Genomic DNA, 16041 nt, shown 5'->3' on the forward strand with positions numbered 1-16041 from the left:
TGAACAGACCAATAACAATAAAGGAGATTGAAGCTGTAATCAGAAAGCTCCCAACAAAGGGGCTGGCCCGGTGGCGCACTGCGACAGTGCGCCGCTTGGGAGCGCGGCGACGCTCCCGCCGACGGTTCGGATCCCACACACAGACCGGCCGCTCACTGGCTGAGCGAGGTGCGGGTGCAACGCCAAGGGTTGCGATCCCGTTGCCGGTCCTGGTCCGGTACGGGCGCGACACTGAGGGTTGCGATCCGTTGCTGGTCACGAAAAAAGACAAAAAGGAAAAACAAACAAACAAAAAAAACAAATAAATAAATAAATAAAAATAAAAAATAAAACTTTCCCAATCATCTTTTGATAATATTTGGCCATATTTATTTCTTTAAAAAAAAAAAAAACTTTTTGTTTATTCAACTCGTAATTGTCCATGTAATGGGGAACAGAAATCAAAGAAATAGCTGAAATATACATATAATTAAAAGTCATCAAATGAAATAACTTAATCTCCCATTTATCAGGACTGCTAATAAATAATAAAGTTGATTAATTTTAGTTTTTCTTTTATATTATGCTGCTGATTATCCTATGTAGGTGATATCTAGCCTTGGAAATGCCCAGGTTTGGAAGTCTCTTATTCCCAATGTCCATTATGTGCTAATATTTGAGCACCTTCTATCTGTTAAATCCCATTTCAGTCTTTATGTTTATATTGGGATTGTTTGTGGCACTGTTTTTTGGTGTGGTTGGTAGACCTCCCTACCTATGTAGACATAGACCTACATAAGTGGTTATTTGTTAGAAATAAATCTTAAAAGTTGAGGGCCGACCCTGTGGCTCACTTGGGAGAGTGTGGTGCTGGGAGCACAGAGGCTGCGGTTTTGGATCCTATATAGGGATGGCCAGTGCGCTCACTGGCTGAGCACGGTGCAGGCGACAGCAAGCCAAGGGTTATGATCCCCTTACCTGTCACAAAAAAAAAGAGGTGGGGGGGTGTCTTGGAGAGGGATGAAAAGGAAAAATAGAGGAAGAAATAAGAAGATAAACCAATTAGTACCAACGTAATGAGCATTTTGATTATATAATTTACCTCATTCTTTTTTTGCTCTTAAAAAAAGTAATAAAAGTAAAATGGGATTTGTAAAACATTCCAACAAGTCTGAAATAAAGCAAAAGCTATAAAGGAAGAGCAAGTTCTTCCAGACTTTTCTCTGTGAGGTCACAGGGATTTGGCTGTAAATTGAGCACAAGGCAAATCACAACCAAACTTACCTTTGAAAACTCCTCAGTTGCCCATACAGAACAATATACAGTGTGGGCATACTGTGACTCAACATTTCCAAAACAGCAAGTATTTCTTCCAGTGTTAGATCAGACTGCCCGTTCTGCAATTGAGTACCAGATACAATAGTTGGCTTTCATTAGGCTCCACTCGAGATGTCCACACTACAAGCTGAACATGCACACTGAGACCCAAGCTCAGGGCATATATGCTCGTTAATTTAAATAGCCAGCGTTACTGAATTGATCAGCCAGTCTCTTGCTCACAACTGTAACTCTTTGTTGTAACTCATTAGTTGATTCCCTTTCTTTGAACTGCATTTATTTTTTTCATATCTCAGGTGATTTGTTTCTTTGCCCATTCTTAAGGAAAGTCTATTCTTGCCCAGTATTGGATAAAGATTTCGATTCCTAATTCCTTTTCTTTTTTCAATGGCTAAAAGATTAATTTTGTTGTGATCTTGTTTTGCTCGTTTGATGATCCAGCAGCCTGGGGAAGGTTAAGAGGTGGGAGTACAAGTTGGGTATATTTCTGTCCCACGTGTGTTGTTTTCCTGAATAAATCAGGTGAGCTATGCTCTGTTCTTTTTCTGGCCAGACTTAAGTGTTTTGCACAATCCCTATTTGGTGCAGAAATGTCTGTTTCTGGGTTCTGGTGAGATCTCTTCCCTTAGACTTCTTGGTGAGATGTTGCAAGGTTGTCCTTCTTTCAGTTCTCTGTTTCTGCACTACCTTTTTTAAGGAATCCTTTGACTTGTACCAAGAACATTCCAGGCATAGGAAACCACATGTGCAAGGACCCTGAAAGAAGACTATGTTGCTGGAGTATTGGTGAATTGTAGCACAGAGTAAGGTTAAGTAGGTAGGACTAGACCTTGCAGGGTTTCACTGACCATGTTATAAAGGAATTTTCTGCATTCTAAGAACAATAGGTGAACTATTTAGAGCATTTTAAGCAGAGGGAATATTTTGATTGTATTTTCTTATGAGAAGATCATTCTAGTTGTGATGTGGAGAATGGATTATAGGGGGTGTAAAGGAGATGGAAGGAAACCAGTCAATAAGCTATTTAGTTATCTAGGCAAGAGTTATGGGAATTTTGATTTGGGTGGTGATGGTAGAGGGGGAGATAAATGGATGGATTTGGGAGAGTTGGCAATGAATTAGAAATTGGGGCGGGGTGAGGAAGAGGGAAGAGTTGAAAATGACTCCTGTATTTCTGACACGTATAATAGCATCAAAGTGGTATTGTTACCCGAAGTAGGCAACAAGGGAAGAATACCAGGCACTGGGGCAAGATCATGAGTTCTGTTTTAGATGCATTAGGTAGGTATAAGTTGAGACATTTCACGCAGGCTACTGAATGTACCGGTAAGGCCTGGAAGAAGAGAACTGGATTAGAATAGGAATCTGTGAGGCATCTGCAGTTAGGTGTTACTTAAAGCAGTGGGTGTAGATGAGATCACTTAGATAGAGACTATAGACTGAGAAGAGGAGGGCCCAGTACCCTGCCTTGAGGAATTCCTGATATGTAAATGGCCTCGTCAAGGAGGATGAGCCAAAAAAGGAGACAGAGAACCAGAGAGATAAGGGGAAAATTAGGGTGCTGATGACTCACAGAGGACAAGGGAGGAGCAGTTTTTAAAAGAGAGTATAATCAGCAACTCCAAATGCTGCCAAGAGCTCAGATGTAATGAAGACATGGCATGCCACTCATTGGTGACTAACCAAAAGCTATAAAGTACTAGTTGTAGAAGCCACATGGGGTTGGCTGAAGAGTGAATAAGGAAAGAGAGTTGGACTGTAGCAAATACAGGCAGATGTTTTGAGAGGCTTAATTATGGGGTAGTTGGTAGGGGGTTGTGAAGTCAAAGGACAGGATATCATTTTGATTTTGTTAAGGGAGTCTTGTTCATGTTTAAAAACTGATAGGGAGAAATCAGGTGAGAGGTAGAATCAACTGCATGAGAAGGAGGTGAAATAATAGGGTGAGTTCCTAAGGGGGTGGGGTTCAAAAGTAGGTGAGGATTAATGTAGGTAGGAGAATGTCATGGTCAGCTGATGAGGGAACTCCACTGGTGTTTCCTCCCACCTGTAACATAGGTAGCATCTTCTGAAAGGGAAAGGGGATTTATACGTGAGTTCAGGTTACCAGTCAACTCAGAAGTATAATAAATCACTTTCTAATTATGTCCCTGCCTCTCTCCTCCTTTTTTTTAAACAGCTTTATTGAGATATAATTCACATAGCATACAATTCATCCATTTAAACTGTACAATTCAGTGGTTTTTAGTTTATTTGCAGTTATGTGCAACCATAACCACTGTCAATTTTAGAACATTTAACACCTCAAACAGAAACCCCATAACCTTTAGCTATCACCTTCTTCTTTTTTATTCATCTTTTACGGTCAGAAGAGAACATAGAGTATGGTCTGTGTATTAGTCCATTTGTGTTGCTTATAACAAAATGCCTGAAACTGGGTGATTTACAAAGAAAACAAAAATTATTGCTTACAGTTTCTAAGGCTGGGAAGTCCAAAATCCATCTGGTGGTGGTGACAGTGACCGACGGATCTCACATTGCAAGATGTTGGAAGCGGAGAGAACAAAAGGCAGACTCTCTTCTTTTAATGCCCTCAGAACCACGCCTGCGACATTTTTAATCCATTCACTACTGCATGGTCCTACAATCCAATCACCTCTTCAAGGCTCCACCTTTCAATTACCATAATAGGATTTCCCACTCTCTTAACAGTTACAGTTTCTAATACAGAAAACTTGGGAGACACAAGTTAAGTTTCTAATACATAAAACTTGGAGGACACAATTCAAGCTTCAGGGAGTTTTGGGGGGGACATAGTTCAATCCACTACAGTCTGAATTCAAGTTTAAAATCATACAATGATTTCAAAGAAGAGTATAAACTGATGTGTATGAAGAGTTGCTAAGAGCTTTAAAACTTGATCTAACCAGAGAAGCAATGGAGGCTGAGGCCTGATACTTATGCTCACTGGTGTACAATCAACAGACAATACACTCAAAAAGCTATTAGGTGTCAGATTCTTCCCTGACAAAGAGAATTATCTGAAGAGTAAAGATTAATAACATAGAACTGAAAAAGCAACACATGTAAATAGATTATAAGAGAATACTTACTGTTGCTGAATGATTTTTTTCCTTGCCTAGAAAAATTATATTCTTGAATACTTAAAATTTGCATAGGGGATGATGAACTGCTGTCGGAAATCTTGAGGAATTACAGAGAATAGGGTAGTAGTAGCAAACTGGAAAAGGTAAAAGTTCTGCTTAACACTGACACTGAGTAAGGTTTTATGATGGGATTATTAGGAAGATGTTTTATAAGCATTTAGAAAAGAAAGTCATAGTAGAAATCAGCATAGGCTTAGTAAAAAGATCATACCAAATTAACTTCATTTCATTTTCTTATAGTCAGGAAATCAAGGTATTTAACATAAAACCTTTTGAATATGATTTGAGTATAGGCACATATACAAGTGGTTGAGCAGCCATACCCAAAGGTTATTATTAGATTATTACTAGAAGAGGATGATGATTCAAAGACACGATGATGAGCCACTCATGGTTCTTTCCTTTTCAGCATTTGGTTCATTGATTGAGGCAGGCCATGAGAGGCACACCTATGAGATCTTCAGATAGTGGAGGAACATTATTAAAATACTGAGGGAAAAAACCCAACACACAACCAAACTGTTGTCCTAGAATTTTATACCCAGATATAAAATATCTTTCAAAAACAAAGGTGAAATAAAGAATCTTTGACCCAGAAAAGGTGAAAGATTTCATTTCCAGCAGACTTCTGCTACGTGAAATGTTTAGGAATTCCTACTGGCAGATGGAAAATGATTCAAGTTGAAAATCTGTATATACATAAAGGAATGGAAAGCACTGGACATAATGATATCCATATGTAAGCACGATAGCTGGTATATTGAATATCCTTCAGAATCCAGAAATACTTTCACAATTTTGAATGATGGGCTGATTATGAGATTAAATAGTGAGAAGAGTTAAAGCCTTCACTGCAGTGTCATTTACCCGTTTAAGAAAAACATTTGAAAAGATCTGGCTTTAACAAGCAGTGCTTGTGAAAGCCAAAGATGTTTAGTTCACTCTCAACACTCTCTTAAAGGTAGCCTTTAAGGTAGCCTTGTATCTTAAAGGTAGCCTTGGGCTGCATTAACATTTGCAACAGGGAAGTAGGGGTCTGGTGTCTTCCGCATCATTCCATTCTGGATAGGGTTGGAACATTAGCTCTACCTTTTTTTTTTTTTAAGGAGGGTAATTAAATAAGCTGAGTAGAGGTTTTCTGGAGAAGATAATATAAGGAAGGCAGGCAAGCTGCCTTCATATAGAACCCTTCAGGTGGAAGAAAAGTTAGAATACTGTCTGTTCTGCAGTTCAAACCCAGGGCCAGCAGACAGTGTAGTGAGGCAATGTTTGTCTCATTATAAAATTATCTAACAAATCTCTGATTCTGAAATCTCATACTGCATTACTGGACACTGGGAATATTTAAGATGAAGCAATGTGATCATTTGGTAAGAAGGTTAGAAGGTTGTGAAGGGAGTACCATGGGACTAGATAATCCTTTAAGTACCACTAAATGCTGATGTGCTGTGAATTTCCCGGAAGTGTGCTTCTGGTCACAAATGCTTCAGTTTATCTTTGTTTTTGACGTATCTTTAATATTCCACGTAAGTCTCCTTTGTTGATCTATTAATTATAACTTTTCGTTGTGTGGGGAGATTTTTTGGTTTTGTTTTGTGGTTGCTTTAGGATTTATAGTATGCACCTTTAACTTATTACAGTCTGTCTTCAGGAAATATTATACTACAGTATAAGAACCTTAAACACTGTACTTCCATTACCCACCTTTGAGGTATTATTGCTATACATTTTGTTCTACATACGTCAGAACCTCAGGATACGTTGTCATTTTTGCTTTAAACAGCCAATTCTTTTTTTAAAGACATTTTTTAAAATAACAGGGAAAAATCTTTTATATTTACTCACATTATTATGTACAGTGCTTTTCACTCCTTTGTGTATATACAGATTTTCAACTTGAATCATTTTCTTTCTTTTTTTGTGTGTGTGTGTGTGTGTGTGTGTGTGTTTCGTGACCGGTAAGGGGATCACAACCCTTGGTGTGGGGTCGCCTGCACCATTGTGTGTGTGTGTGTTTTTCGTGACCGGTAAGGGGATCACAACCCTTGGTGTGGGGTCGCCTGCACTGCGCTCAGCCAGTGAGCGCACCGGCCAGTCCTATATAGGATCCAATCCCGCAGCGGGAGCATCGCCACGCTGCCAGCACCGCACTCTCCCGAGTGCACCACGGGGCCGGCCCAACTTGAATCATTTTCCATCTGCCAATAGGAATTCCTAAACATTTCATGTAGTAGAAGTCTGCTGGTAATGAAATCTTTCACCTTTTCTGTGTCAAAGATTCTTTATTTCACCTTTGTTTTTGAAAGATATTTTATATCTGTGTATAAAATTCTAGGACAACAGTTTGGTTGTGTGTTGGGGTTTTTTTCTCAGTATTTTAATAATGTTCCTCCACTATCTTTTGACTTGTGTCATTTCTGTCAAGAAGTCTGCTGTCATTCTTTGATTCTTTGTAATGTTTTTTCTCTCTGGCTGCTTTTAAGATTTTCTCTTTATCACTGAAATTTAAACAATTTGATTATTCCATGCTTTGGTAGAGTGTCCTTCCTAGTTTTTGTGCTTAGGCTTTTTCAAGTTTTTGGCTTTATGGGATGATAGTTTTTATCAAATTTGGAAAGTTTTCAGTCAGTATGTCTTCAAATATTTTGTCTGCTCTTCCCCTTCCTTTGAAGACTGCAGTTACACATATATTAGATTGCTTAAAGTCATCCGGTAGCTCACTGATATGATTGCCCCCCTTCCCGCCCTTTATGTTTCATTTTTGGATAGTTTTTATTGCTCTGTCTTCATGTTTATTAACCTTTTTCCTCTGCAGTTTCCAGTCTGCTATTAATCCCATCCAGTATAATTTGTGTCTCGGGTTGTAATTTTTATTTCTAAGTGTTTGATTTGGGTCTTTTTTTATGTCTTTCAGTCCTCTGCTTAACATGCTCAATTTGTCTTAGACATATTGAATATAGTTATAGTAATTAATGTCCTTACTTATTAATTCTACCATCTGTATCATTTCTGTTTCTGTTGTTTGGTTTTTCTCCTCATTATTGGTTATATTTTCCAGTTTTGATCCTTCCCGGGCTTACTGTTAAGCTTTGTTGGGCAGGACCAGAGCAGAGTTTAGCTCTAGACTAAACTCTGCTGATGCCCTGTGAATATGAGGTTTTCCTTTTAGGCTAATGGGAACAAAAGCTATTTCCAGCGCTGTGTGAGCTCCATGGTCTGTTCCCTGGCCTTGGCTACTTTCCTCACACACATGGGCTTGTCAGTACTCAGCTGAAGATGGGAGTGGGGCTCTGCAGATCTCTGACACATTCTTTCTGTGCAGCTCTCTCCTCTCTGGTACTCTGCCCTGCAAACTCTAGTCTCTTTGTCCTCACTAGATTCCCAGCTCTGCTCCTCAGTGCATAGAGGCCATTCTGCCTGGCTCCCCTCCCTGTGCTGTGGTTGGCAATAAGCTAGAGCACTTGTTTCTCTTCTCTCAGGGATGACTGTTCAGTGCTGCCCGAAGTCCAGTGTTTTGTTTTGTTTTTTTTTGTCTTTTGTCTTTTTCCGTGTCCGGCAACGGATCGCAACCCTCAGTGTTGCCCCCGTACTGGACCGGGGACCGGCAATGGGATTGCAACCCTCGGCATTGCACCCGCGCCTCGCTCAGCCAGTGAGCGGAACCGGTCTGCATGTGGGATCCAAACCCTCGGGTGGGAGCGCTGCCGCGCTTCCCAAGCGACGCACTTATCCAGTGCGCCACTGGGCCGGCCCCGAAGTCCAGTGTTTATAAGTCATTGTTTCACATATCTTATCCTATTTGTTAGTCTTTGTCATGGGGAAAAGTAAATCTGGTCTTTATTCTCCCAGCTTGGCCAGAAGTGGAAGCTCTTTAGTGACTTTTTCTTTATTGCTGACTCCTTAGCTTTGTACTCGAAAGCTTTTTTCAGCTTCATTTTCTGTTATCCCTCCATTATTTCCTCCACACCTTTTCTCTGGCAGACCCTGTACTTCCCCTTCTGCCTCATTCCTAGCTCATGCTGTTCCTTTCCCGTTGATACTTGCTTGTCAGAGTCTTCATTCTCAGGGTCGGCTCAGGTGCCTCTTCTGTGATGTTTCCTTCCCACTTTTCCCTCTGTTCTGTTTCTGTCATATGTAAACATGGTTTTTGGTGCTCAAGTGCGTGTGTTGTGTACATGCTGGCCTTCCTGTGGAGTGTGCATGTTGGTCCCCATGTGCACACATGCACAGTGTTCAGCACTTGAAGGCAGGGATGGAGCTTGCCCACCTTTGTTCCTGTACATAGGTTTGTGGGTATATAATATAGAGAGAAGCTATTTAACAAATGTGGGTGTGTTATATGTTTGTTAAAATGAATTGTTTTTCTCCTCTTCCCCAACCCCTGCCCCCAAAATCAGGCTACAGAAGAAGTATCCAAAAATTTGGTTGCCATGAAAGAAATTCTGTATGGCACAAATGAGAAGGAGCCACAGACAGAAGCAGTGGCTCAGCTTGCTCAAGAACTATATAATAGTGGGCTCCTTGGCACTCTGGTAGCTGACTTACAGCTCATTGACTTTGAGGTAAGAAATCCAGGTCTCATTTTTCAAAAACAGTACTCTATTCATAATCCTTTTCCATATGTTCTCTCCTTTAGAACATCTTAAGATTCCTGTTGGGCTCTTGGCTCAGGAGTTACTGACCTCTGTAAGCATGCCCACGCTGCCTACCTCATTAGTCTAGCCAGGGCAGGAACCCACAGGTGTCTCAGGCTTAGGCCAGGTTTTTTCTCTCTTTCACCGCACTGTCTATGGAGTTTCTTAGGTATCCATTAAGCCCGTTCTTTTAGGCTGTATTTAATAAACAGCTGCTTTTTAGCACTGTAAGGATTATGTAATTCACTGATCCTTGGCTCTCAAGGAATAAACATTCTAAAGAAGACCGTAGAATGTTGGACTTTTAGAGGTAGGTCTAACTATGTCTCTTTTTTAATCTGTTGAGAATTCATTACAGCAGAGATCATATGTTTTGTTTGCTGCTTTTAAATTTTTTAATTAGTATAACGTTTGAATAGCAGGAGATTTTATACATAATTCTGAATTTCTGGCTTCTCTCGAAAACTTTGATTCTAGCAACATGAGGCTTGCAGTCTTACTTGGCCCCTGAGCTGGAGTAGAGCAGCAACACAGGGCTTCCACACTTGGGTTTGCTATAAACAGCACAGCCTGCTTTCTGTCTCAGGGCCTGCTTTACCCATTTGCATCTCCTGCTCAGCCCTGGTAGACATTTCAGGTTGTTGCCCAAGCTCATAGAGCTGGATTATGTCATGTTAAATATTTAGTGAATTTAACAGTAAGAGTAATGGTCCTTGATAGCAGTCTGAATAAACTAGTCTGAGTAGCATGTATGGTAAGGAAGCACTCTGGCATGGTCATGGGCAGTCTCTTCTTTGACTCTTTGACATGAATGTGCTTCGTTTTAAGCCCCCAGTGTTTACCAGCCTGAGCATTTGGATGTCTGTGCAGGTGTTCCAAGGGAGAAAATGACAGATGGATAGCCAGATTAAATTTTGGAGACGAATGAGAGGGTGTGATTCATAGGTTATTCAAATATAATATTGATAAAAGAAAATAAATTTACTTTTGTCCTACTGTAGAGCAGATAGAACTAGAGTATTTCCATTTATATATAGCTGAGTTCATGTATTTTTAATAGTGTATCAAATTCCAGCAACAATTTTTATTTCCTCTGCAAAGTTGGGGATGCACTAGAACATCTAGTTCCTTCTCCTTTGTCTGCTCCCAGCCTTCTCACTCACTCCCCAACTGAATTTAATAATACTCATTTGGGACTTCAGAGACATCAGTTTAAAAGAAGTGTGTGCTCTTGAGACTGGTTCTTAGGGATTGCCATTACTGCTCCTGAGCTTGTGTGGGCCCCAGGATGATCACTCTGTGTGTGCTTTAGGTGGTGTGCTGGAAAGCTAGTGTTTCACTTAGCCTCCTAGGGGCTTGTCAGCCTTGTCACAAGTGGCCATGCTGAAACATCATTTGTTAATTTCTTGTGCAGCTTTCTGATTGTAAGGTTCACTGCATGGTGATATTGTCCATCTATTTTGTAACGTGGTGTGATAAAGTTCTGACCTCTGAACTACTGCATTATGTGATACTTAGTACCTTAATTATTCATCTATATAAAGTCTTTCCTTAGTAGACCTAGTTTAAAAGGGGGATATGTCTACTTGCCATGAAAGCTCAGCTTCTTACAGAATTCTTTCATTTTTATTATATTGGCAGAGTACAGTTCTCTTCTCGTCTCTGTACAAGGAGAGTGTATGTATTGTTCAAACACAAGCACCCTGTTTGAAGCTGCTTGTTTCATTTGGGTGGGATTTCAGATCCCTGTAGATTATAAGCATATGGCAAGGTTTTGCTTTTCAAATGAATCAGCACGATTCTGAGTTAGAAATGGTTGAACTTGTATGTGGAATGTAGTGAGATTTCACTTTGTCAGCATATTGTTCATGTGAAAAATAGTACAGTATTAAAACTTAGAACTTGGAATTATAGATGAAGAGATAAAATAAGAAAATGTAATGTCTGTGAATGTCTTAAAGTCAGATGTTAAGTCATAACTATAAATATACAATGGCTTTGAGTTTATTTGGGAGGGCGGATGGACATTTTAATGTTTAGTCAGATAAATATTTTAATGATTGTATTCTTAATAGGGCAAAAAAGACGTGGCTCAAATATTCAACAATATTCTCAGAAGACAAATTGGTACAAGAACTCCTACTGTTGAATACATCTGCACCCAACAGAATATTTTGTTCATGTTATTGAAAGGGTATGTACAATATAATAAAATTTATATTCTTAGTTGAAAATAAAAAAGAAAGATTGCCTTGGGAAAACAGGATGGTGAATGTGGGAAGTGTTTTCTCTGCAGTTTAGTCAGCTCATTTTTCCACAGGTCTTGAATACATTTCCCTCCTTAAAATTCAACCTATTAGCTAAATTTAATTTGAAAATGGCCTACAGATGGGAGTTTAAAAGTAGGTGAATTGTGAGCCTTTAAATTCACAGATTAAACATGACTGAAAGAAAAAAAAAAAGTCCTCCGTGGTCTTTTTTCTGTTCTCTAAGATTTAAAAAGTTGAATTTAATCGAATATCAGTTAAGTCATATATTTAAAGACATCTTCTTCAGCAGCTGTCTGGTATGGGGATCCAAACCCTTGACCTCGATGTTCTCAACACCATTCTCTAAGCAACTCAGCTAACCAGCCAACCCTCCTTTGGACATAACATGCACACTATAAGACAGTAAAATAAAAGCTGCCTCATAAATGGAGCATGGATGCTATATAACTTCACTTTGTTCAATCAACAAAGTGCATGTTTATGATGTAGTACCCTTTGCTTTTTACCTCTGTGTGTTCACTCACTAACCCACTTGATTTGGAAATTCACAGTGCATCTTCCTGGAATTACTACTGGACTAAGCAGGCATTTATGTTTAGGTAATCTATCAGTTTAAAAAACAAGCAAAACCAAAAAAGCCTAAAAACTAAAACTAAAACAAACAAAACGAAAAACAAACCCTCCTCTCCCTTATCACTGAGTCTTCCTGACTGGCAAGGGTAACCTCCTGTTGTTTCACACCAGAGTTGTTTGCCAGTGTTGTCTGGGTATAGTGTGCATCTGTTTGTCCCAGCACTGGTGGTGTTCTATTAAACTGGTGGGCAAGCGAGTTACTGGCATGACTGTTGGCATGAATCAGCTTGCTCTCCTACCCCTCGCTTTATAGCTTGCCTCATTCTGATTCATATCTCTGTGGTTTAACACTTCTCCCAAGTTCAAACTTGTTTAGACAAAGCATGAGTCAGTGCACATGTTGCATGCCAGCATTCTGTTTCCTTCTTTCTATTTCTAACCATCCATGTTGCTTCTTCAGATGTTGCCATACAGAACTTTTGGCATCTAATTTTTTGTTGTTTCCATCCAAGTTTTGTGTGTAAACATGTAGTGAGTTGCCTGAAATTTTGGTGTTCTTAGAGCAGCTTCCAGATGCCTTTGTGTGTTTTTAAAGCCAATGTTTCTTTTTCCATAGAAACCAATGGTTATTAAACTCCGTAAATTAGTTAATTCTGCTTGTACTTTTACTTTAGCCAGGTGTATGATGTGAACATTTTTAAATGTTGTGTAAAGAAAGACTTTTGAGATACAGTTTAAAGTTTAAAACTCTCATCTGAGCCAGCCAGAGAAGAAACCTCACCCAGGGAGGAGAAGAGAAGCATGGAGAATGCAGCTGATGCTGGATCCACCAGAACTGGACCCCACCCTTGTTGTGGGAAATATATGTACAACTGGAGGGAGTGATGTAACAATCTCTTTCCTATCCATAGCTTCAGCAGTTGCTAACATTCTGTCATTCTTGTTCCTCTATTCCTTGTTCCTTTAGTACTCTTCACACATAACATCACTTCATTATGCATCGCTAGTACATAACATAGTATAACATACATAACACAGTATGCATATAGCACAGTATAACAAAGTCACAATACCATTTACAAGTCTAACATCTAATGTCCAAGTTTCAGATTTCCTTGGTTTTCACAAAAATGGCATTTTACACTTGGTTTGTTTAAATCGGGTTTCAAACAAGGACCACAAACTGAATTTGGTTGATATGACTCTTAGCTCTCTTTTAATCTATAATAGTTAATGCCTTTTTTTTTCTTAATTTATCACATTTATGAGGGTACTTCAAAAAGTTCACAGAAAAAGCTGTGCTATCTACCCCACGTGAATCATTGTGCAATAAGTATATGTACTGAAGCAACACACTGTACCCCACAAAAATAAATATAAATATAAATAAAATGGGTGTGGGGAGGAAGTTCACAGAAAGATATATATCATCTTTTAATTCTGTTTTTCCACAAACTTTTTGAGGTACCCTCATATTTGTCAAAGCAACTGGGTCATTTGTTTTGTAGAAAAATTACACATTTTGGATTTGCATTCCTGTGGTATCACTTAACATGTTCCACTTCCCCCCCATTCCTTTAAATTGGCAATTAGATCTGGAGATTTGCTTAGATTCAGATTCACTTAGAGGCGGGCAGCAATTCTTGGGTGGTGCTGAGTACTTGCTGTTGGGTAGCACTGGTTGTACCACTTCTGGTGATGTTTAGATTGACCAGATACAGGTGTTGTCAGTCTCTAATCTGTTCATTATACTTGTAAAATTCTCCATCAACGGGCCGGCCCGGTGGCGCACTGCTACAGTGCGCCACTTGGGAAGCATGGCGGCGCTCCCGCCAAGGGTTCGGATCCCACATACAGACCGGCTGCTCACTGGCTGAGCGAGGTGCGGGAGCAACACTGAGGGTTGCGATCCCGTGGCCGGTCCCGGTCCGGTCCGGGCGCGACACTGAGGGTTGCGATCCGTTGCCGGTCACGAAAAAAGACAAAAAGGAAAAAAAAAAATTCTCCATCCAGCTTTCACCTAGTGGTTTTAGTATCCACTAGGGATTATTGCCTAGATTCAAAATGGTAATTTTCTGATTCTGTTATTCCTTCTCCATATAATTAAATGTGTTTATTTTATAAAGAAGAACCTTTCCTCATGGATGATTTAGTTATCCCAAAATATAATCTGTATAGGAAAGACAGGTATCATTTTTTCAGCATAATCAGTTGCTTCCCTGGCTACTTCCTTAGATTAGTATTGAGTTTTTGTTGTTTTAAGCATCCTTATAAGCTCAAGTTTTTGCTTTTTTAAAAAGTATGTTTGATCTTTCCCAACCCGTTCCAGTCATTACTTTCTTATGTCCAAATTGCCCTATCTTAGGCCATTGGGGGCTCCTTTAGGTTGGCTCCTTATGACAAGACCCCATTAGTCTGTGATAGCTTCCTTGCTTTTTGGCACATGATGACCCACCTTGCTTTTATTGTATGGTTCCTGCCAGATCCAGAAAGAGCCATTTCTTCAAGGAGCCCTGTGAACTACGTTTTAAGATTTTTGTACTTTTGTTGATTAATTAATTTAGACTACTTACGTATAATGTGATCATCTTCTTAGGCTATAAGTACTTTGATGTTAGATATTTTGGGGGGTTATGCTGCTAATTTTAGTGTGAATTTGAAATCTTATTGCTGGTGTTAGACAGCATTTGGAAGCAATAGTGGTTTTTTTGTTTTTGTTTTTACTGGCAATTTAAATGTTAATGTGCTCTCCACTCTAGTGCTAACAGGTTGTACAGCATAACTGTTTGCCTTGTACTCATTGGTTTATGATTTAATCATTTAGACAAGCTTAACAAAACTCCAACAAAACCTGCCCAACTTGTTGTACCAAACTGTCTTACCCTTGTCCTTTTAGTCTCCTGCCTATTAAAGATCAGCAAAGATGAAGTATACAGTCAGCCATTTAGTGAGCAGAGGTTTTAATTAAATAAAAGCCAGTCAGCGTTCAGGCTGCCATGCTTTAACTGACACAAAGGAATATAGTTTTGATCTTGTTGAGGATCTACAATAAATATATGTACAACAAAAGGGTAATACTACTAGATAACAAATTAGTACTACAGGATTTCAGGGATAAAATGTGGTTTCAGTTAATAAAACAAGGGTTGGTAAAAGCCATGGAACTTAAGATTGAAGTTTCAGATGGTTTAGAATTTGCAGAGGCAGAAGAAAGACAGAAAGCATCTTAGTGGTATATCACTGGGAGCAAAGGTCAGGGGCAGGAATGAACACAGAGTGACTGGCAACGATGAGGAGATAATCTGGAAGTTTTATGGCAGGGTGGGAGATGGTGATGTGCCAAAGGAAGGGGATCTGCTGAGGGGAAGACTGGACATTAAGCCCAAAAGTTTGGCTTTATTTGATTAGTAAGAAGAAATAATTTTAAGCTTCTAAGCTAGAAATGCTGTTGATAGAGTTTTATGTGGAAAGATTTGTTAGTAAAAAGCTTGAACAAAGAATCTGGTTAGGAGGCATGTGCAGTTCTCTAGCTGTGAGTTAATGTGGCAGTGGGAATGAATAAAAGGAAATGAAACTAAGATATTTCAAAATAGTATTTAAGAGGCCTGGTGACACTAAAGATGGGAAGATTTGGAATGAAGTCAGAAAGGTTTAGGACTGTGCTGTCCAATATAGTAGCTGCAAACCACATGTAATTGATTTTAAATCAACTTAAATAACATTTAAAATTGAATTTATCAGTCATGGTAGCCAAATTTCAAGTGCTTAGTAAGCATATGTGGCTAGTAGTTACCATAATGGATAGCATGGCAGATATAGAACATTACTTTTTTTTTTTTTTGGCAGCCGGCAGGTAAGGGGATCCGAACCTTGACCTTAGTATTATCAATACCATGCTCTAACCAACTGAGCCAACCAGCAAGCCCAGATATAGAACACTTCCACCATCACAGAAAGTTCTGTTAGATCTGGTTTAGTCCTGGGTATCTGAGATAAAATAATGATGCCAAATTATAGAAATGAGGAAGAGAGGGAATTGGGGGGTTATTTTGTTGGAGGAGATTTGATTGATTTTAGACA

The 16041-nt window shown here is 39.3% G+C and overlaps 1 protein-coding gene across 1 annotated transcript in view; it reads left to right on the forward strand.

Annotated features, from left to right (window-relative positions):
- The window catches only part of LOC103604245 (calcium-binding protein 39-like), a 32275-nt gene extending 20830 nt beyond the window's left edge, over nucleotides 1-11445 (forward strand). Inside the window, exons 2-4 of the mRNA XM_008588811.1 lie at nucleotides 8882-9046; nucleotides 11194-11312; nucleotides 11439-11445. Coding sequence (XP_008587033.1) covers nucleotides 8882-9046; nucleotides 11194-11312; nucleotides 11439-11445 — 291 coding nt within the window. The remainder of the gene's footprint in view (nucleotides 1-8881; nucleotides 9047-11193; nucleotides 11313-11438) is intronic.
- Nucleotides 11446-16041: the final 4596 nt, after the last annotated feature.

Source organism: Galeopterus variegatus, unplaced genomic scaffold (assembly GCF_000696425.1).
Source record: "Galeopterus variegatus unplaced genomic scaffold, G_variegatus-3.0.2 Scaffold5047, whole genome shotgun sequence".
Taxonomy (NCBI): Eukaryota; Metazoa; Chordata; class Mammalia; order Dermoptera; family Cynocephalidae; genus Galeopterus; species Galeopterus variegatus.